This window comes from Rattus norvegicus, chromosome 13, assembly GCF_036323735.1.
Source record: "Rattus norvegicus strain BN/NHsdMcwi chromosome 13, GRCr8, whole genome shotgun sequence".
Lineage (NCBI taxonomy): Eukaryota > Metazoa > Chordata > Mammalia > Rodentia > Muridae > Rattus > Rattus norvegicus.
In genome coordinates, this window is record NC_086031.1 from 85,424,062 (window position 1) to 85,447,001 (window position 22,940).

General features: G+C 48.4%; 1 protein-coding gene across 2 annotated transcripts in view; it reads left to right on the forward strand.

Annotated features, from left to right (window-relative positions):
• The window catches only part of Olfml2b (olfactomedin-like 2B), a 37,192-nt gene extending 21,911 nt beyond the window's left edge, over positions 1-15,281 (forward strand). Inside the window, exons 5-8 of one of the 2 annotated variants that reach the window (XM_006250219.4) lie at positions 78-309; positions 1,893-2,405; positions 13,525-13,701; positions 14,208-15,276. In XM_006250219.4, the coding sequence (XP_006250281.1) occupies positions 78-309; positions 1,893-2,405; positions 13,525-13,701; positions 14,208-14,809 (1,524 nt within the window). In that variant the 3' untranslated portion in view covers positions 14,810-15,276. Of the gene's footprint in view, positions 1-77; positions 310-1,892; positions 2,406-13,524; positions 13,702-14,207 lie in introns of both variants that reach the window. The other variant, NM_001107195.1, reaches the window with a different exon arrangement.
• The last annotated feature ends 7,659 nt before the right edge of the window (positions 15,282-22,940 follow it).

Below are 22,940 nucleotides of genomic sequence, written 5' to 3' on the forward strand. Positions count from 1 at the left end.
GATGGCCCAGCATTGTTCATCCTGTCCCATCTCTCTGATCAGGGAGTGACTTGACCTCCCATTTTGTCCCCTCTGAGGAACAGTATGAAGAGAGGTTTCTGCAGGAGGAAACTGTGTCGCAGCAGATCAACTCCATCGAACTCCTGCGGACGCAGCCACTGGCCCCGCCTACAGTGATGAAGCCGCGGCAGCCCTCGCAGAGACAGGTGCACCTGAGAGGTCGGCTGGCCTCCAAGCCCACCGTCATCAGGGGGATCACTTACTATAAAGCCAAGGTCTCTGAGGAGGAAAATGACATAGAAGATCAGCGTGAGTCTGGGTCGGAGGGACAGTCCCAGAGGCAGGAGGGAGGAAACAACCATCTGGATTGCACCGAGATTGGATTCCATGCCCCATCCATAGTGCAGGGTTGCAGTGATCCCGGTGTGTGCTGAGACGCCTTGGTCAGGGTACTTAACTTCTGGGTTTCGAAGGCACTGTGGCGAAGGATGGGAGAGCTGGAGGGACATCGCACCCTTTGATCCGTCCTTCCGGTTTACAGATAGGGAAACCAAGGCTCGGGCAGAGTGGCTTTCATGGAGATACTAGGTGGGCTCTGCCGTCTGCTCCTCTCTAAGGTCCTCAAGTTTGCTGAATTTCCAACGCCTTTTTTCCCCAGCCCTCACCCTTCCTGCCTTTCCCCAAAGAATAGACGAGCTTCCTTCTATTCATCCATGTCTCCTCATCTTTATTTTCCTTGCCCAAAGTTCCTGGAAGCCACTGTTACCCGCTCACCCCTTACCTGTCCCTCCCTGCCCCAGCCAATTCTTTTCCTCTGGTCTCAGGGAACAGCCTTCCAAGGTGCCTCCCTGCTAATTGTGTTCTCCCTTTCTCTCTCTCTCTCTCTCTCTCCTCTCTCCTTCTCTTCCTCCCTCCCTCCCTCCTCTTTCCGTCCCATGTCAGTCCAGCCCTTAGAGTATTTTCTCCTTGTCCCACCGCCTGCATCTCTCTCCCTCTGTTCTCAGTGAATCTCTGCATTCTACCTTTCTAGCTCTTTCTTTTGCACTTAGAACTCGATGTCCCCTCTAATACATCTTCGCCTTCCACATTTTGTCTACTCAGGAGCCTTCAGCCTCACCCGATTCACTCAGAATTAAAACCGAACTCTGTGCCGAGACCCCAGGCTGCTCTTGATCTGAGTGCTGGCTCCCTCTGACCTCTGACCTTATATCCCACTCATACCTTCTGCTGTATCCACGCTGGCCTCCTCTCCTCAGCCTCAGCAGGCTTGTTCTGGGCCCCAGGGCTTCACATTGCTGTTACTCCCCGTCCCCTAAATCCTCCCCCTCTCCCCTCCATGTTGCTTCTACTGTTAACTTTTCAGGCTTCTCTGCCCACCCACTCTATTCACTCCTGAGGAGTTTTACTGACTTTATTTTCTTTCTTTAAAATGTTTCTTAGCTTTTGTTTTCCAGTCTATCCTTGAACTCACAATCCTCCTGATCACTTTCCCAAGTGCTAACCTTGCAGGTGTGAGCTGCCCAGGCTCATAGCTCCTGATTGCTCCTCCCCAGGCCCCACAAGGCTGGGGTAAGGATAGTAACAAGTTCTTCAGAGACTCTCAAGGGAAGACACTGTTCTCCCCATGTTCCTGGCCAATGCCTGAGTCCCCAGCCGGAAGGTCTTGGGATGGACCTCAGCTAAAGGGCTTGCATAAAATGCTCAAAGCCATGGGTTGCACCTCCAAAAAGAAAATACAAGTGACCAGGTTAAAAATCCGGGCTGGATTCAATCCCCTAGCCTCATTGCCATGTTGGAGCAAGGAGCCTCATTCACGTGCAGGTTGCTACCCATCCTTGTCCAGAGTGTTCCTTGTCCTGTGCCACAAATGAAAACTTGTGTTTGTCTCACAGATGACGAGCTTTTCAGTGGTGACAGTGGAGTGGACTTGCTCATTGAAGATCAGCTCCTAAGACAGGAGGACCTACTGATGAGCGCCACCCGCAGGCCAGCAACCACTCGTCACGCTGCTGCCGTGTCCACTGACGCGAGTGTTCAGGCCACAGCCTTATCCTCGGAGCCCGCACAGGCCTCTGCCTCAGCACCCAGCCTTGTTGACCCTGCTTCCCAGGCCCCAGATAGACAGCTCTTGGCAAGCCCGCAGACTACCACAGTGTCTCCAGAGACCATGGGAGTGATGCCTTCTACTCAAGTCTCACCCACCACCGTGGCCCACACAGCCATCCAGCCACCTCCAGCAATGATTCCTGGGGACATATTTGTGGAAGCTCTACACTTGGTTCCCATGTCACCTGACACAGTTGGTACAGACATGGCAGAGGAAGAGGGGACTGCCAGGCAGGAAGCAACCTCTGCTAGTCCCATACTGAGCCCAGAAGAAGAAGATGACATTCGGAATGTCATAGGTAAGTCTTTCTTCCCTAGATTGGTGCTCCTCTAGTCATTTTGGTAAAAGTTAGAGCGGACTTTGTCGAGGAGCAGGAACTCAGAAGCTAGGCCTCAAGCTGGGGTAGAGCCCTGGCCTTGCAGGAGCAATGCTCTGGATCTTACCCTTGGCTCTGCCAAAGCAACACAACACAGGAAAGGCCAGGGGATGCCTGTCTCTGACCAGGAGTTGGTTTTCACATCTAGCAGGATAGCCAAGCTTTTGAAGTTGTAACACAACATTGTCGCTGAAGAGTTAACATTGGAGAACTATGCTATAGAGTTAGGAAAGGAAAGCCTGTAAAAAAAAAAAAAGGAAATCTTATATTTTAATTGATTTTGTATTGCACTGCAGTTATAACCACATTTATCCATGAGGTGCTGTTGGAACATTTCTGAAGTATTTCATATGTAAATGTGTCAACGACGAGAGTAGCAATCTCCTTTGTGAAATACGTGTGAATGAACGCCATATTGCCATGCGTAACTTTTCCAAATGTGGGGTTATCCAGGGAGTTTGGGGTGAGTCCTGAAGTGTCCATCAGCAACTAAATAAAGCTTACCACAGTAAGGTTACCAGGCCACAAACCAGCAGAGGATTCTTGTTGGGGTGGCCCCAGAGTGAAAGCAAAGTAGGACAAGGTATGTTGTTTAGTTTATGTCAACTTGGCATAAGCTTAGAGTCTTTGGGAAGAGAGATTCTCAACTGAGAACAATGCCTCCACAATATTGACCTATAGGCACGTCTCTTGGGCATTTTCTTGATTCATGACTAATATAGGAAGGTCCAGCTTACTGTGGGCGGGGCCATCCCTGGGCAGGTGGTCCTGAGCTGTACAAGAAAGCAGCAGGCTGAGCAAGTCAGTAAGCAGCACCCATCCATAGCCACTGCTTCAGTCCCTGCCTCCAGGCTCCTGTCTTGGCTTTCCTAATGATGAGCCAGATGAACCCTTTCTCCTTGGGTTGCTTTTGGTCATGATGTTTTAGTACAACAATAGAAACCTTAACTAAGAAACTGGGGGATAGGTAGTAGCATAGGCCATTGTGTAGAATTGAGTGAACCCAGAGCCGGGGAGCACAGGGGATGCTAGGGGATCGCTGAGCCATGCTCTGACGGAGGTGAAAGAGCTGGAAGCAGAGCCAGCTGCTGTGCCAGCTGCTGGGAAGCATGGCAGGTGTTGGGGAAGGGGGTGCCATGGGAGTTGATTTCAGAGGCTGAATCGGAATGTTCAAGGCAGAAAAAGAGAGCTTTCTTCTGATGGACAGGTCCGGTGGTACAAGGTATATTCTAGAAGCATGAAGAAGATAGGCCTTCTGTTCCAGAGAGCTCCATGGCCACAAAGAAAAAGGAGACAGGAGAGTAGAGGTTGGTGCAGAACATAGAAATAGTTATGGAAAACAGCTGACTACCCGGGTGTTGGGGGTATGAATTTGAAATCCCAGGATTCAGCAGGCCAAGGCAGGAAGAGCTCAAGTTTGAAGCCAACTTGGACTATATAGCAAGACTCTATGCTAAGAGTTAAAGTAAATTAAAGTTTAAGAAAACTACAACTGTTCATTAAGTCGCCACTCTTTAAGAGACTGGACTGGAATGCTGCTGAGTGGCGGCTCTGTCAGACATGTAGGAAAGCCACGGCTCCCATCCCTTAGGTAGCCTTGTTCCCAGGCCCTCTTCAGCATGTCTCGCTAGCTCCAAGCAGCACAGGGAGCGCCTGCCAAAGGCCACGTATCTGACCTCTGTACCTTCTCCCCTGTCCCTGCCACTGGCTCTATGACCCTGGCAAAGCTCCACCTTTCTCTGAGCCTCAAACAAAGTTAGCAATTGGCCAAGTATCTTTTCTTCCACCGTGTTCTGTGGTTTTCTGCGGGGAAGTTTGCAAGGATGTACTATAGTAAGGGGTGCTTATCAGGAGAAAGTCTCAGAAAAACACCAGAGTGGAAGTAAGAGGGAGGTAGTGCCTTTGTTATTTTTCTGTGGCTGTGACAAAACACTAAGACCAGGGCAATGTATAAAAGAGAGCATTTCGTTGAGCTTGTGGTTTCAGAGGGTTAGAATTCATGGAGCAAAGGCCTGGCTGCAGGAACAGCTGAGAACTCACAGCCTGACCTTTAAACAGGAGGTAAGGAGAGAGGGAACATGGGAAATGGCAGACATTTTTTAAAATCTCAAAGCCTTCCACAGTGACACACATCCTCTAACAAGACCATACCTCCTAGTCCTTCCCAAGCAGTTCCACCAACTGGGGACCAAGTATTCAAACATTTCGGCCTATGGAGGGCATTATCATTCAAACAACCATAGGTAGTAAGACTCCCTAGGATAGGATCTCTGGAAAACCAGCAAGAAGGCAGCTCTTGGATGGCAGAGACTAGGCTGGAGAAGGAGAAAGTCTTTTGTGTGCGGTCTGGCTGCCTGTCCGTCTGTCAGTCAGTCAGTCAATCTATCTGTCTCTGTCTCTGTCTCTCTCTCGGGTGTGTGTGTGTGTGTGTGTGTGTGTGTGTGTGTGTGTGTGTTCACATGTGTATGTAGGTATGCATACATGCGTGTGGCAGTCCAAAGTTGACATGATGAGCCTTCCTTGATAGCACTCCGCTTTATTTGTTGAGGCAGGGTCTCTCACTGAACCTGGAGGTTGCAAAGTCTAGTCTAGCGAGCCAGCTTGTCCCTGGAATCCCCAGCTCTGCCTTCTGAGTACTGGGCTACAGGTAACTAACATGCTGCCCTGACTTTTAAGTGGATTCCAGGGACCTGAACCCCAATCTTCTCACTTGTGTTTCACTATCTCTCCTGTCTTTCCTTTCCTTTCCTCTCCTTTCCTGTCCCCACCCTCCCTCCTTTCCCTTCCTTTCTCTTCCACTCCGCCTTTTCACTCTCAAAGACCTTGGTCCCCCTTCATGCCTGCAGAATGTGCTAGACTCTTAAGTAGAGAGCTCTCTTTTACCCTCGCTGAGGGCTGCCCTGAACCTACAGCTCCAGACCCAGCACCTTCCCAGGTCCATCGGCCCTGCACTCCACCCTTCAGCTTCCTGGCACCCTTGAGTGGGAGTGGAAATTCTTTTAGCTGTTTCACCGTCCCTACTGCCTTGTGCAGGGAGCTGGAAAACTCACAGTGAAGAGAATCTGCAGATGAGGCCCATTTACCTTTGGTCATAAGGCCATGCATGGGGTTCGAATCTGGGAGCCTCTTCTTCCATAGACAAGCTAGCAAAAGGGGAAGTCGCCCACTGTCTCCATGCTGGCTCCTACCCCAGCCTCTCCTACCTGCCTCCCCAGTTTTTGTCACCAGTGGACCTTTAAACCACTGTAATTGCCAATGGGTACCTATCTGGAGTTCTCCAGTCTTGGTTCTCTTAGTAGCTCAGCTGTTCCGTGCATGTGGAAAACCTCTGTATCCTGACAGCCATGAGCCTGGTGACAGGAGCGAGAGACTCGGGATACATGTTCTCCTGTTGCTCAGCGTTCTGTTTGACTGGACTGAGGCTCGTAGTTCCTGGCAGAGGGATCCCGCCTCTTCTATTTACTCAGAAAAAAATAGTCTTAGACGGTGACAGCGATGGAGTATGCTGTTCAGATGCCAAGAATAGGCCGAGAGTGTAACCTAGGGAAGACATTTCACACGTACATACAATGGATTGTGGTTATATTTACCGCTCCCCTAATGCCTCCTGCTATCCCCTCTTCCCCCCTCAACCCCTCCTTCCTGACTAGTCCCCCTCCCCCAACAGCTCTTCAGGGAGAGGCGGGGCCTCATGGTCACCTCCTCAATCCATGATGAAATGGTGACGGGCTAACAGCCAGTGTGTGTTCAGGGCCGAGTCACATCTGGATGGCGGCGTTTTGTGGCTGTCCTTCCTATCCTCTTGGTTCTTAAATTCTTCCGGCTCATTGGCTAATTACTTCTAATCGTCTCTTGCCGTCAAGCGCCTCCCATTGGCCACTGTTAGGGTGGATAAGGTCTGGTTGCTAGAACCTTCTCTGCAAACACGTGGCTTTCCTGTGCCTGGCTAAGCAAGGATGGTGTGCTGATACCTTCCGGTCATCAGCTGAGTAAAAGTCAGAAAAGGCCACCGAGTTGCACTGGCCTTTAAAGGTAGTTTGCTGGTGTTTTGTTTGTTTTGTTATGTTGTTTTTGTTTGTTTGTTTGGGTTTGGGTGGAGGGTTGGCAGTTTTGAATTTTTTTTTTCAGTTTAAGATGTTTCCCCCCCCCCCCTTTTCTCTTTCTAAAATCACAAAACAGAACAAAAATCATTTGGACCTACCATTCACAATCTCACTAACTCCGTTTCCTGAGTGCTAGGATGATAGGCATGGATGAATTACCATGCGCTTTTTATTTCTATTTGTTTTTATTTTCTTTTTTGAGACAGGGTCTCTCTACATAGCCCTGGTTAACCTCAGACTCACTTGGATCTATATGGATCTTCCTGCCTCTGCCTCCCAAGTGCTGGGAATAAAGGTGCACGCCACCATGGCTAACCGAGCCCTGTAGTTTTGAAGGCAGTGCTGCCCATGTTGGCCTCAGCTTTCATCTTCTGGTCCTCCTGACTCTTTTGAGTTTTGAAATTATAGGTGGGAAGCACTACACTCAGGTTTTATGTAGTGCTCAGGATAAACGGGGCCTCACGCCTATGAGCAACATTCCATAGTCTCCAAAGGGAAATATCTTACCCAGGTTTTCAGGCCTGATTTTGTAATGGCCTAAGAGATCCAGAGCTATCCTCGAGGAAGTGTTAAATCCTCAAGAAAATTTCTAACACAAGTAAATAGGGATTGGTTTTTATTGGACACTGAAGTATAGCTAGCTGTAAGACAGGGAGAGGGGAGAGCTTGGCAGGGTCGAGTGGCAGCCTGGGCTCTGAAGAGACTGAGGACCCAGGAGCCCAGTGCCTCTGCTCCGCTGCCATGGAGAACTAGAATGCTTGTGCTAAATGGCCACAGCTTGGCAGATTCCTAGACTTTATCAGTGCCAAGTCTGATGTGATTTTTAGAAGGGGCCAGTTAGGGGCAGCAGCGGGGGAGGAAGGACAAAGAGGACAGTCAGCTTGCGACCATAGCAGCAAGCGTTTGTCTCGAATTTGAATCTATCATGATCTGTAAAGAATGTCTCCCCCACAGAGCACACAGCCTGAGAAAACCCAAGGCTTGGCCAACCACTCTGGCAGTGGTGTGAGGGGCTAGGCCTGCCTGCCTTAGGTCAAGGAGGCTACTCCAGGGACACCCAGGGAGAAGGATGCTGACGTGGGCTGGAGTTGTGCTTTCCAGAGCCTCTGTGGCTTCTAAGACTCTTCCTACAAGACAGATAGCTCCCTGACATAGGCTATAAAATCTAATAACTCCTGTAGCCCAGCCTTCAGCTCACAGGGAACCTGGCTGTCTCCTGAAACGGGCCCCAGAAATGAGTCTATAGAGTGGAATCGCTTCCTTAAATATATACAGACCAAAGTCTGAGGCCCTCGAGGAGGATAGGTCCGTTTGCATATCAAGCCACACCCCTTGGTGCCAGGCCATGAGGTTCCAGGCTGAGCAAGGCATGGTCATTCCCACAATGGGGCTCACCATGGGAGGGGGCCAGAAGCCGACCGAGATGGCCAACTTGTCTGGAGGCACAGTAAGCGTCAGATGCATGTGCCCACTTCTGCTGTGGGGCTCTCTATCCAAAGGCAGCCATGGATCGCAGGTTCACAGGACAGAGAGAAACCCCACCTACCACAGAGGGAACAGGAAGAACCAGGCTTGGCAGAGGAGGGAAAGCAACATGGGTGTTACGACACGGACTGGCATAGGAAAAATTGTGGCACATCCATATTAGTTATCTTTCTGTTGCTGTGATAAGACACCACCACCAAAGCCACTTAAGAGTTTATTTTGGCTTGCCGTTCCAGAGGGCTAGGGTCCACAATGGCTCTGAAGACACTGTAGCAGGCGGCAGGAGCAGGGAGCTGGCTGGTCACATTTTCTATCCATACCCTGGAAGGAGAGAGTCTTAACAGGAAGCAGGGTGATTCTCAAAGCCAGTGACATGCTTCTTCCAGCAAGTGTGAACCTCGTAAAGGTTCCGTAATCTTTGCAAGTGATACATGTGCCCATGGGGGACATCATTTTTCACCCAAACCACACTAAAAATTTCAGAAGGGCGTCTTCAGGGCATTAACATGGAACAGACTTGAATAAGGGCCCTGTTATTGCACAGGTCATAGGTTCATCAAGCCATCCCTGGACATGGCCCCCATGATGGTGTCTGGCACGGTGACTAGAAATGGGTGAGAGGCCTCCAGCTGGCAATCTTAGGGCTGAGGTCACTCTGAAATGTGTTTCTGTGTGTGTGCTCCTACATTTGAGTGCCTTTGGGTCTGTTGCCCTTCAGTTGTCCCCATCTCTGTGACAGCCTGTTGTCACATGCTTAGCCCGAAGGTTCATGTTAGGTGAAGACTTCTGAATGCTGGGGGGCTGGAGATGCAAGGATGGGGCCTTGTGGCTTCATATGGTACTTAGAGATGACAAGGTCCTAAGGACTTTAGCAGATGTTAGTTTGGGGCAGGCAGTTCTTTCGGTCCTCGGTGGGCAGGCCAGAAGGAGGCAGAGGTGACTCAGTAAGACAGTGAACTGATGATCCAGACGAGCAGCAGTGACATCTAAACTAAGTCTGTGGAGGGGAAGGGCTGAGGGGTGAGAAGGATGGAGAATGGGTGTACTCACTCAGAGACCTCTTGAAGAAGATGGGAGAAGGAGCTGTCAGGATAACCCGAGCCTCTGGCTTGGTTAGTGGATTTCATGCTATGTCAGGAGATACACGTGCAGTAGGATGTGAATGGAAGCAAGTGAATATGCTTGGTAGTAACCAGGTTTGAAGAAGCAGAAGATACACTCAGGGAGAGATGTCAAGCAGGCCACTGGATGCACCAGACTGGGCTGTGACTCTTTAGGAAGCGCTGGGAGCAGAGGAAGCAACTGGGAGGGGAGTGGGTGCTAAGAAGGTATGCATGGGTTTGGGGTGGGAACTCTGAGACAGTGGAAGCCAGGGGGGAAGGTTCTGCCTCCTGAGGTGGGTGGGAGCCATGCAGATGGCCCTTGGTGGCTGACCTAGACAGAGGCTTGGAGAGAACAGGAGGATGCCGATGTCTCTGAGAGGGTAAGCATGCAAAGCAGCTGGTGGCGAGAGGCCAAGAACATGTAGGCACAGTGAAGGGCACACCTTGTGGGATGAAGGAGTACCTCACAGAGGGACCAGTTGGCAAGCTGACAGTGGGTCAGGGGGCATTCATTTGCTGCTATGTTTGTCTAAGATATGACGTGCAAACAGAGTGTGGGAGGGATCCTGCTAAGCTTTACAGCAAGGGCTGTCTGCCTTGAAGCGTTGCTGATGAGCAAGTTTAGAACAGGAAGCACTCGGTGGATGTTAGTGTCTGCTGACATCATCTATGGCAGCCCTGCTGTGGGGAGACCAAGAGGGGCACAGACAGAGCTCTCCTTCCCAAGCTTCTGTGACCCTTCCACTATCTCTTGCTTTCTTTCTACGGGTCTGTACCCATGGGTGGGAGCTTTGAAACTATATCAGTTGCTTCGTTGCTGTTACAAAATACCTGTCCAGAAGCAAACTTAAAGAAAGAAAGGTTTATTCTGGCTAGCATTTGAGGATGTAGTCCATCATGGAGTATCAGGGAGCAGTGATGGCAGGGTCTTGAAGCAGCCGGTCACATCCTATCTACAGTCAGAAAGCAGAGTGAGGCACACTGATGTCACGTTCTTCTTTTCATTTGGCCCAGGATTCTTGCCCATGGACGATGCTGCCCACAGCTAAGTTCCTTCCCATAATCTCTCACAGAGTTACCCAAAGCTTGTCTCCTTCATGATTCTAGATCCCCCTCAAACTGACAATTTTAACCATCAGAAGAACCATCCCAGGTTCATCTGAGCATGGGGATGTAATTGGACCCCACAGTCTGTTAACACCCCTAGGTGTCTTCAAATGTTCTGAAGCCCCACACATCAGTGCTGCCTTCTTGCATGGACTTAAGCATTCTGTAGGCTTTTCTGTACCTTGGCGGCATGTGGAAATTTGCCTGAAGATCCGGGTATCAGTCTTGCTCAGTTGTAAGCTTGGACTCTCCTCTTGCTGCAGAAGCAGGGACACCTCCCCTTGTTGCAGAAACTGACTTCATCTGTATTCATCCCCACGCGGACCAACTGCCATAGGCCTGCTGTCTAAAAACAATAGACATTTATTCTCTAGCAGTCCTATAGTCTAGAAGTCTCAAATTAGTTTTATAGGGCTGAATCTTTGGTGTCAGAAATCCAGTTCCTTCCAGAGGCTCCAGGGGAGGAGAACCCAGGCCGTGTTTTTCCAGAATCCCCTCACTGCCAGCATTCCGTGGCCAGTGGCCATATCAGGCTTTACTTCCATTATTGCAACGCCTCTTCCTCTTTGAAGACCATTTTCCCTTCCTCGCTGGTATGTGGATGACATTTAGAACTCAGATAATCCAGGCTAGTCTCAAAGTTCTCGACTCCATCACACAACATCCTTTTGGCCATAGAAGGTCACTTTGGTGAGTCTGGAGATCTAAGGCCTGGATATCTCTGAGGGGCCTGTCTTAGCATATTTTCCTGTTGCTGGAATAAAATACTCTAACAAAAACAACTCACTGGAAAGAAGGTTTATTTCAGCATATGGTGCTGGGTACCTTTTATGGAGGGGAAATTGAGGCAGCAAGAGCTCAACACGGCTGATCATAACACATCCCCAATCAGAAAGCTTGGGTAATAGCTATGTGGTACTGCATTGCTAACCGCGCAGGTCATCCCACTGCAACACAGCCATGATAATCCCCCATAGGAGCTCCCAGAGGTCCATCTCCCATACAATTCCATACATAGTCTGTCAAGTTGACAGTTAACACTGCTGATCACAGAGCAGCCACTCAGATCACCCTCTGTGGTCAGGACGAACTCTCTGGGTGCATTGTGGAGAAGTTATGGTCCGACGCCATCATAGGGGCAACAGTCCAAATTGAGTTAGTAGTGAGACCAAAATGGAGGCCAGGCCATTGGCTCCAAGCCCACATCTAGTGATAGTCCTACATCAAGGTCCTGCCGCTGAGCACCTTAGGGCTGAGATTGAACCCTTTAGGGGTTTGGTTATTCCTGGAGCTGTCCAGGAAATAAAGAATTGATTTTAGCTTCCAGAGCCATTGACACCTTAATGTGTAATGAGAGATGGGTGTGACTAGGGCAACTGGGCTTCAAGGCATGGCTGGTAGAGAGTCAGTGTCCTTGTGGGACTTTGCCAAGGAAAGAGGTACATAAAACAAGGCTGCCTGGGGATGGCACGAGAGGGTTCACCTCAGTGTGCAGGGGTAGGGGGGTAGGGGTGGGGCACGGGAGTGTGGCTTCTCTGCTGGCACTCAAGCTCCCACTTAGTGCCAGAAAATGAGATTATTTTCCATCTGCCTGCTGCCAGGCTCAGCTGGAGACTTCTGTTTTATTGTCTTGAACAAATGAGCTCAGATATGAGGGAATGAGGCACTGGTGGGTGGTTTCTGTTGTTTGTCAAATGGAGACAGGGTCTCTCCCCACTCTGTCAGAATAGAACCCCATCAACCCCACACAGAGCTGCCTAAAGCCAGCCATGTGCACCTGACTGTAAGGCCTCTCTGGAAAACACCAATCAGCCCAGTTCTACCTCATGTCTACCCCAGAGCCAGGGCTAAGGCACAACTGCCCTTCCCCACACTGCCAGCTATAGCTCTTGGGTTCCTCCTGCCTCAGATCACTGGAACACAGATTTCATGCAGCAGGCTGGAAGCTTTTGGACATAGAGTCACTTGGAAATTAGAAAACTCTGAATCGAAGCCATAGACCTATGTGATTTTTACCCCGAGTGTCAAGAACTAATCTGTCTCAACACTATTGTTCTCCAGGGCCCGCAGGTCTTGGTGGCAGGGGGGACGGTATTTGCTGGTGCCTGTGGTCAGAAGACCCTGAGGAATCTCTGGAGATCAGGGGTATCTGGTTCTCCGGTCATTCTCTTTCATCAGGCCCACTGATACAGGAATAGAAGCATGCACGCTCGAGTACTTGCATGTGACTTCAGTGTCATCCAAGCCCGTGTCCAGTAATGCCACACATCAAGCATTTCAGTTTAGTCTAGATTACAATCCTAAATACTTTTAGTGGTCTGGCAGGGTCTTCCTGGGTACCAGGCCATTCCAAAGAGGTACTTTGAGGAGAATGGCTGGATTCCTGCTCCACCAAGGAAAACTGGAGTTTTAAAGGAGGCCCTACAACTAGAGTAAGCTAATGGGTACCCTCCCCTCCAATGTCCCCAGCAGGGTTGACAGACAGCCTGTCCCTGGTAGGAATAGATAAAGCATGGACTTGTAACAGTTCCCTAGGGACATGAATGCCACTCAGAGCTGATCCAGGCTGGTAGGGTACAACTGTGTGCTCCTGGCCGTCCTTGTCAGAGTTCTTTCTGCACACACTTCTCTCTGTTCTCAATCCTCACACCCAAGTGTCAGACCATCTGCTGGTGTCTATGGTGCACCAGATACTCTGTGTCCTGGGTTCTGAGAACACAGGGAAAGCCATAGTCCTTGCTTCCTTGGTGCTTATGTTCTTGTTAGGATAGATGTGGGAGAGAGACACAGAGAGGAGAGACAGAGAGAGACAGAGAAAGACAGACAGAGAGACAGAGACAGAGAGTGAGAGAGTGAGAGAGCGAGGAGAGGGGGCATGTTCTGTAATAGAGGTATGCTCATGGTGGCAGAACTCAACAGAACAGGACAGAATAACATTCTGGGAGATGGTACAGTACCCCAAAATTACTTTGGATCTTTGCCTAATAAAGGGTAGGATCAAAGAAATGGAGGTAGGGTGGCATCACGGTGGCCTACCATGTTGACTCTGGACAGCTCTGTGGGAGTAGAATGCAGACTGCACAACGGATGTAGCATTGGATGGTGCTGGGATGCCAGGGGTCAGGTTACACAGGGCTGCTAAATGTTGCCAAGACTTCAACTGGAGGGGCCAGGAGAAACTTAAGGAGCATAGAGGGCACCATTCGATCACTCCAACCCTTTCACGCCTCTCTTCTCCATTAGGAAGGTGCAAGGACACCCTGTCTACAATCACGGGGCCGACCACCCAGAACACATACGGACGGAATGAAGGGGCCTGGATGAAGGACCCCCTAGCCAAGGATGACCGGATTTACGTAACCAACTATTACTATGGCAACACACTGGTAGAGTTCCGAAATCTGGAGAACTTCAAACAAGGTTTGTAAGTCAGCTCTAATGTGGCAGTGCCTTCCCAGACTCGTCGCCCTCTGCTGATCATGGCACAGGGGTGCTACACGAGAAGCAGGACATCCTTTATGGATAGCAGAAGGGCATTTCCCAGAAGGGTGGTCACCTCTATCATTCTCTCTCCCACTCTGTGCTCTCTTGACTCGGTTCCAACGCCTGGGATATGGATGACCTTGAACCAATCTAGAAATACAGATAAGCATCCTCTTTCCCCTGGGCCCTCAACAGTTTACAAATCACAGTCAGATAGACGAGCGTGGGGCTCTTGGAGCACTCAAGGTCCAAGTGAAACAAGTGAGATTGCTCCTGCTGTTTTACAGCCAAGGATGCTGGGTGAGAACAGCAAGTGATATGCTTATAGAACATTAGGAAGTAGTAGAGCCAAGGTGCTATTCCAGCCGTGCAAACCCTAGTCAGTAGCTGGTTCCATCACAGGTCATGTTCCCCTGAAGCTTCCCACCTTCTTGCCACCACAGGTCGCTGGAGCAATTCCTATAAGCTTCCATATAGCTGGATCGGCACGGGACATGTGGTGTACAATGGCGCCTTCTACTATAACCGGGCCTTCACCCGTAACATCATCAAGTATGACCTGAAGCAGCGCTATGTGGCTGCCTGGGCCATGCTCCATGATGTGGCCTATGAGGAGACCACACCCTGGCGGTGGCAGGGCCACTCGGATGTGGACTTTGCTGTAGATGAGAACGGCCTGTGGCTTATCTACCCAGCTCTGGATGATGAGGGCTTCAGCCAGGAAGTCATTGTCCTGAGCAAGCTCAATGCCGTGGACCTGAGCACGCAGAAGGAGACCACGTGGCGCACTGGGCTCCGGCGGAATTTCTATGGCAACTGCTTTGTCATCTGCGGGGTACTGTATGCTGTGGACAGCTATAACCAGAGGAATGCCAACATCTCGTATGCCTTTGACACGCACACCAACACACAGATTGTCCCTAGGCTGCTGTTTGAGAATGAGTATTCCTACACCACCCAGATAGACTACAACCCCAAGGACCGCCTCCTCTATGCCTGGGACAATGGCCACCAGGTCACCTACCATGTCATCTTTGCCTACTGACACACTTGACCCCACAAAAAGAAGTGCAGAGGGGCCACTAGCACCTTGTTTGTGTCTGTGTGCATGTCCGTGTGTGAGATTGTGCAGGCGGGTGTGTGTTGTTTTAAAATATATTATTTTGTATAATATTACAAATGTAAAGTGACAGTTTGGGTCTATTTTTTTTAAATACGGATTGTAGATCAATCCATACGTGTATGTGCTGGTCTCATCCTTCACAATTTATATTTTTGTGCAAATGAACTTCTCCTTCTGACCAGTAACTCCCTTCTTCCATGCTCTGACCTCTGGCTCGTGAGTTCAAGGGTTGGAGGCTTTATTCCTCTGGGGCTTGCAGCCAGAAGCAGGAGTGCGGGGCTCAGGAAAGAAGTGCTAAGTGGCGGCAAAGTTTTTATGTATTAGAGAAGTTCTTAAAACTTAAAAAAAAAGGGAGACTGTTTTTTTAAAATAAAGGAGATATTTTAAAATCCTTTCCCAGGTCATTTTTGATGCATTTAACTAGGTGTTAGCTTTCTGCTCCTGAAGGAGACTGGGTGTTCTTCAGAAGCGTTCGTTCAGAGGTGGTGTGCAGCTGAGATCTTAGAAACACTGAAAGCTCAAGGCCATGTGAGCTACAACAGTGAGAATTCCAGCCCAGTCCAGGCAACTTAGCAAGGCTCTATCTAAAGAAGAAGAAGAAAAAGAAAAGATTGTTCTCTTGCCAAACTGCCCATATCCAAACTGAGGTGCAAGACAGCCCCTCTCCTTGGGGTGCTGGTGATGGTGTGTGCTCTTTCCTCTCCTCCCCTGCCCTCTCCTTCTCCGTCCCTACTCCCCCTTTCCACCATTTGATAGCACCCATACTCACAAGCCTCTTGTCTCATCCTCTGAACTCCAAGCACAAGCCACCGTGCACAATGCTATTAGGTCTTTTCTTTCAGAAACAAGGTTCCCTAAGGGGCAGGGAAGACTTGCATCCCCTCCTAGTTTAGAATGAGCCCTGTGTGGCCCCTGCAGTGCCTAGTGTAACTCTCAGCCCAGTGCTCGGGAAGAAGCTGAAACACCCAGAGAAACGTGGGTGATGGTGTGAGAGGAGGCAGAGCCTGGTTAGGAGGCGGGGAGATGATGACGTCATGTTTATTCCACTCTCTTTGGAGAGCCACAACTGTGCACCTAGCCTCCTACCCGTGCCCACCTGTCATGGCTTCTCAGCGTGTTCATCCTGTGTGGCTTCCCAACCCACACCTCCACTCCCAGACCTGCTAGCTTCCTACACTCAGCACTTTTCCAAATAACAGGTAGCCAAGTCTTTCACAACAACTGCAAGAGCTCTTTGGCTTGGTAGCAGTAGAGGGGCTTGAGAGAGGGCTGTCTTCTTGCCCCCTCTTGTCAGGTAACCCATTGGGGAGTTCCCACTGCCTGCAGATCAGGGGAAGGTCTTGAAAACAGCCTCTAGGGAACCCAGTCCATTGCATCTGAGTGAATGAATTGCCTTTGGACCAAATAGACAGTGCCTCCCACAAGCTGGGAAGAGGAAGCAGACGAAGGAGCTGATGACCTCAGAGGGAACAACTGCAGCCTGAGGTTGGGTGGTAGGAAATGCCTTGCTTGACTATATTCCGTTGGGATGAAACTTCGGAAACATCAAGACTGAGAGATTGAGTGTCTCAAAAACCAGAAGTGCCTTCCTGTTGCTGTAAAATTATTAAAAAGGCTTTTTTTTTTATCCCACACTAGGTCTGGCACCATAGTGCCCAAAGATATCTGGTAGACATCTTCATCTCAGTCAGCAAAGCCTCTCACTCCCTCTGCTCTATCCCATATCACACTGCCGATGGCTTCTCTCTGAGCCTGACAGCAATCTCTCTACCCATCCAGTTCCCAAGGCAGGTTGCCACCATGCCAGAATATACATCCCAATTCCTTGGCAGCTTAGCGTCTCCAGCCGCCACCTATTCTCTTAAACTTAAATCGCCACACGAAAGAACACACAACACGATAACCTCTGGTCCCATTGAAAAGATATAATTGCCCACCTAGATGTACAAAGCCCTGTACACATCCATCCCTTAAGAATATTCATAACAACCTATAAAGGTACAGAGTAGAATCTTAACGGTGGCCTCCGTGTTCTCTCCTCTGCTCCTCCTGCCTCCTCCAGTCTCCTCCTCTCTCTAAAACTTTTCTCCCACCCACCCTTCCTTCTCATCCAATGACAGGCCTCGTTCTATCTTGTACCTGCCTTCACATGCATGACACACTACCCCTTCCCTTGCTACTGCTAGCCCCAGGCATAAGGTACATCCCTTGTCCCTGGGCCATGGGCTCAGCTGTCAGCTTCCCGTACATACAGACTGAATATTGATTCACTTTGTCACCCTGTATATAACCTAGGGCACTTGAATTGATGAGAAATATATACTTCCTATTTCCCTATTAAAATATTCCTAACAGTATCATTTCAGAAAACCGGAAACCAGCAACTCACCCTCCCATTCTTCTCTGTACCCACGCACTCAGAGAGCACTGTGGGGTGGGAGTGGGGGAGGGCGACAGTGCACAGAATAGCTTTGCATTGTGTGCACTGTTGAGCCATGGCTGCCCCTGAGACACCGCAGCTCAGATTTGAGATCTGTGTGTTATGGGCTGTGAACTATGGTCATGGAGGGAGGGGTAGTGGGATGGGGTTTGTGGAGGGGAAAACAGGAAGGAGGATAACATTTGAAATGTAAATAAATAAAACAACCACGCTTTTTAAAAAAGAAATATGGTCATTTATAGAAAACAAAAGCTTGGGGTTGGGGATTTGGCTCAGTGGTAGAGCGCTTGCTGAGGAAGCGCAAGGTCCTGGTTTCGATCCCCAGCCCCGAAAAAAAAAGAAAACAAAAAGAAAAAAAGAAAACAAAAGCTTTTGCTATTTTCCTGCCTCCATTCCCCAGTACATAAGTGTCAGGTTAGTATAGTTTTGGATTAAATAGTATCAGAATGTTTGAGTTCAAAAATTGCAGCTTTGAGTTACTGACTTGAATGTCATAAACAACAAATGAATGTTGGCTTGAGATGAGGTTAGAACTTCCAACTATTTCTAAAATTACCCTCAGTACTATTCTCCCATTTTGGACTGTGTATTTCCACTAACCAGTGTTCTCAGCATTAATGACTATAATATTAAAATGTGAATCAACTTTGAAAACACAGAATGTCTTAGTTAGGGTTTCATTGCTGTGAAGAGACACCATGACCAAGACAACTCTTACAAAGGCAAGCATTTAACTGGGGCTGGCTTACAGTTCAGAGGTTCCGTCCATTATCATCGTGGGCAGGAAGCACAGCAGCATACAGACATGGTGCTAGAGAAGGAACTGAGAGTTCTGCATCTTGATTCAAAGGTGACCAGAAGAGACTCACTCTGGTTATGCTTGAGCATATGTATATGAGAACCCAAAGCCCACCCCCACAGTGACACACCCCCTCCAACAAGGCCACACCCACTCCAACAAGAGCACACCTACTAATAGTGCCACTCTCTATGGGCCAAACCACCATGCTGGAGATGCTCTATATTCTGAAGTATCCAATATTCTAGCAATAAACTAGCAATCCATCTCATTAGTATGAAAATTGCTTTCATCTTTAAAAAATGTTTCATTCCCTGCTGCTGTGATAAAATAACCTGAAAAAAAAGCAACTTAGGGGAGGAAGGGTTTATTTTAGTTCATAGTTCCAGTTCCAGTTGTCATTTCAGGGAAGCCACAGCAGCAGGAGTCCAAGATAGTTGGTCACATTGCATCCATAGACAAGAAGCAGAGACAGAATTAATGTGTGCAGGCTACTGTTCAGCTGAGTTCCTTCACTCTGAAACAGTCCAGGACCCTCGACATAAGGAATGGTGCTGCCCACAATGGACAGGTCTTCCCATCCTTTGACATTATCCCTGCTGGACCTAAAGTTCTACTTCTCAGACGATTTTAGATTTTGTCAAGTGGAGAATGAACATTAACCACCTCAAATGGTAAATTATATGTACAGCAAACGTTTTAAGACAAACACATACCTTATTATCAGTACTTTTTAATCTGTATTCTTATTTTATATACCTATGTGCCCGGGATGTGTTCAAGTTTCTCAAATAGAGAGGTGTTTCAAACGGAAAGTGTAAGAAACCATCCTTTAGGGGAGAGAGAACAGTTTGTGGCATGTTCTGTGATGAGTGCCAATGAGTAAAGCAGAGAAGAGACAGAGATATGAGGGAAGGGAGGGGTTGCTGGCACAGGCCAGTGCAAGTCTGCCTGCATTCAGTGGGCATCGGGGAAGGAGCAGTGCGCAAGTATGAAGGTCTGAATATGCAGATGCAGAGGCCAGCAGCAGGCAGAGCATCGAGGAGCAGAAGCACAGACTACATGAGGCCTGTGTCACTTGGTGAGGCTGGGGGCATTCTGCTGCCACTGCTTGGCCAACGCATGGGACTATCATCAGTTGACTGCATATGCTTCCTTCCCATCTGCTCCCAACCTGCAGGGAGGGATGTTGGGTACAGGAAACTTTCTTCTGGGTCTGGGTCTGAGTCCTGGCTCCCTGCTTAGCACTTGTGTGATCTTGGGTAAGTCTCCCAACCACTCTGAGTCTAGTTGTCTCTGAAACACGGCCCTGCCTTTGTCTACAAGGAGGGCAGACTGAAATGTCCAAGGAAGGTAAAGCAAGTGTGTGAGGAGCATTAGCTGTCAGGGTGGGGGTGGGGCTCAGTAGGGAGCATGCTTGCCAAGCAGTTATGAAGTCCTGGGTTTCCTCCCCAGCATAACATAAAAGAGAGCTACACATGGCAGTGCACCCTTGTAATCCCAGCCTGAGGGAAGGGAAGGCAGAAGGATCAAGTTCATCTATCCTCAACCCCAAAACTAGTTCAAAGGCCGTCCGGGATATATGAGACCCTGCCTTAAAAGCAGCAGCAACACTAGTCATTATTACCACCTGAAGATCGATTCCTTATCTTGACTTCCCAAGCCAGCTTCTCCTTTGAATTTCCTTGATAGTCTCCTGGTCCCCTGGGTAGCGAGCCAAAGGCCCTCTTTCTCCTCCTATCTCCCTGAGTCTCTACAACAGCACCCCGGAGGACAGCAGGCTCCAGCAGACAGCTCCTAGCCCCAGTGTGTACTGGCGACGTGCCCTTAAACAAGTCACTGAGATTCCGTGAGCCTTACTTTCCTCCTTTTCAAAATGTCAGTAATGGACCTGCCTTAGAGTGTTGTTTGGAGACACGGTAAAACGGCTGAAGCCTAAGAAAGAGCAAGCATTTGCTGGTTTTAGTTTTTATTATGAAAATAATAGCAAAAAGCACTAACCAGGGTGCCGAGATGGCTTGGTGCGTAAAGTACTTGTACAAGCAAGAGGGCCTGGATTTGGGCTCCCTGACTTCACATAAAAAGTGGAATATGACTAAATTCTAATGCTGGGGAGAGGAGACAAGTACCCCAGGGACCTGACGGCCACACGATCTAGCTGAAGGGGCTGGCTCCAGGTTCAGTGAGAGACCCTGACTCCAAAAGTAAGGTAGAGAGTGACTGAAGAGGACACCTGATATCAGTCTCTGGTTTCCCTACATGCAGACAGACAGACAGACAGACAGACAGACAGACAGACAGACAGAGGACAGAAACACACACATGCACGCACACACACGCACGCACTCATACACATGCATACACCCATTCACCACCCAACTGACATGCATACACACACAGGCACATATACATACCCCCACACACACAGAGGCACCCATACATACCCCTCCACACACACATCAACTGCCACAAAGTAGAAAGTATAAGAATTCCGGTATTCATCATGTCCAAGTTATCACAGTCATTAGCACTTTGTTCTATTTGCTTTGACTTTCCTTTTCTACTGATATATTCTAAACTGAAGTCAGCCTGACATTTTATGCCAGCATTCTGTAAAGCCTCTCTGACAAAAAGGGTCTTTTTCTTCATGACTTCCACTTACTAAGTTTAGGGCAGTACTTTGAGATCATTACCACTGACCCACATTTAATTTCCCAGCGGCCTGAGACATCTCGTACAGTTGGGAGGTGCGGACAATCTGTGTCCACACATTGAACTTAGGGTTTCACAGCTTAAGTCTCTCCTCTCTTACAATTTTTTTTATTTGGGGCTAATTTTAGATTCCCAGAAAAGTTGCGAAATCAGTAGAGATTTCCTGTGTACCGTTTTCCCAATTTTCCACAATGTTAACACCTTACACAGTCCCGGCCTCTGACAATTAAGAAGCAGACTGCAAGCTCCTCGGGTTCATCTTGATCAAGTCTCTTTCACGGAGACAGCTCCCACCCTCCCACCTTCTGTCACACCATCATCTTGCTGAAGAGACCTCTGTTTTCTGTGGAAAGGTCTCTTTCTGCTCCCTCCCTCCCATTGTGTTGCTTGATTCTCTCAGTCCTATCTTTCCTTGAAAGATAAAATTAGTTCTAAGTATTCAGTTAGCTGCTTTGGGAAGAACACTTCACAGTGATACTATGAACTCTGCCCAGCCATAGATTTCCAGCCCCCTTGCTCACCCTGCCATGCTGGGATGGCGAATGCAGACACACCCTCCTGGGGACCTTCCCTGACTGCTGTTGATAGATGGACCTGGCCTTGAGAGTGTGGACGGTCACCAGGAAACTCTGTTTTTCCTTGCAATATCCCATAGTTTACTTGGTGACTTCAGTTTTTGTTTTTGTTTTTTCTCCTGTAGGAGAGCTTAGATGAGCCTCTAGAAAACCTTAGAGACCTCTTGGAAAACTTTTAAGTCATAACAAGTCCTATGGCCACTCAAACAACAGCAGCAGCAACGCAGATTCACTTGAGTGATTAATTTGGGACATGCATACTGCATTTGCGTATATATGTATCATTTATATATATATAATATATAGTGTATATATGTATATACACACTATATGTATATATGTATATATGTATACACACACATGTAGTCTCACTGTGTAGCTCAGGCTGACCTAGAACTTGTGATCTTCCTACCTCAGCCTCCCAAGTGCTGGAATTACTTGATGTATACCATCATGCTTAACTGTTCAATTAATCTTTGTGATCAAAACACCAACAGCTGAAGAGATGGCTCAGCAGTTAAGAGCACTGGCAGCTCTCCCAAGGACCCAAGTGCGATTCCCAGACTCAAGTTCAATTCTTAGCCCCCACATGGTAACTTACCATATCTGTAACTCCAGTTCCCGAGACTCTGATGTCCTCTTCTAGATTCTGCAGACAACAGCCATGCATGGGATACACAAAGGTGTGTGTAAGCAAAGCACCCATACACATAGATAAAATAAAAAATAAAATTTGAAAAACATTTAAAAAGAAAAAAGTTGGAAGACAAAACACTGAATTTAATTTCAGTTTGCTGCCCCAGCTACTTGGACCTGCTGTAGGCAGGAGCGCTGGAATCTTAAGAAGGTCATTGTTACAGGAGAGAGTGGAGAGAAGGAGGTGGGGGAAATGAGGAAGAGGGAGGGAGGGAAAGAGGGAGGGAGGGAAGGAGGGAGAGAGGGAAGAAGGGAGAGGTGGGGGGCCAAGTGCAAGCATGGGAAAGCATGGCCTCTCCTTCAGGTCCCAGGAGTCCAGGTCTCTGAGGGGTTCAGAAACTTTCCTGAGCATCTCAGTGGTTCTTGAAGAGTTCCCTGTACTTTACTATAAACTTTCTGCCATGTTGTCTTTATGTGACTCATCTCTGTTCCTGCTGGCCATCTTTCTTTCCTGAACTGGGAGAAATCTAGTGCTGTTTCCTCTGCCCCCTGAATGGTCCACTTGGATAGGACCTATGATGACATCATACTTGGTCACATCTGGCCTACAGAAAACTCTCACAGGTTATTTATCCCCACAAAGTCTGGGAGTACAGGCTCATCCCAGTTAAGTAATTGTATATGTATATGATATATATATATGTGTATGATATATATGTATATGATGTATATGTATATGATACATGTGTATGACATGTATATGATATATGTGTATGATATATGTATATGGAAAATATGCATGGGATATTTGTATATTATATATGTATATGGTATATATGTATATGTGGCGTGTACATGAATGTGTATGTATATATACTGAGAAGTAGTCTG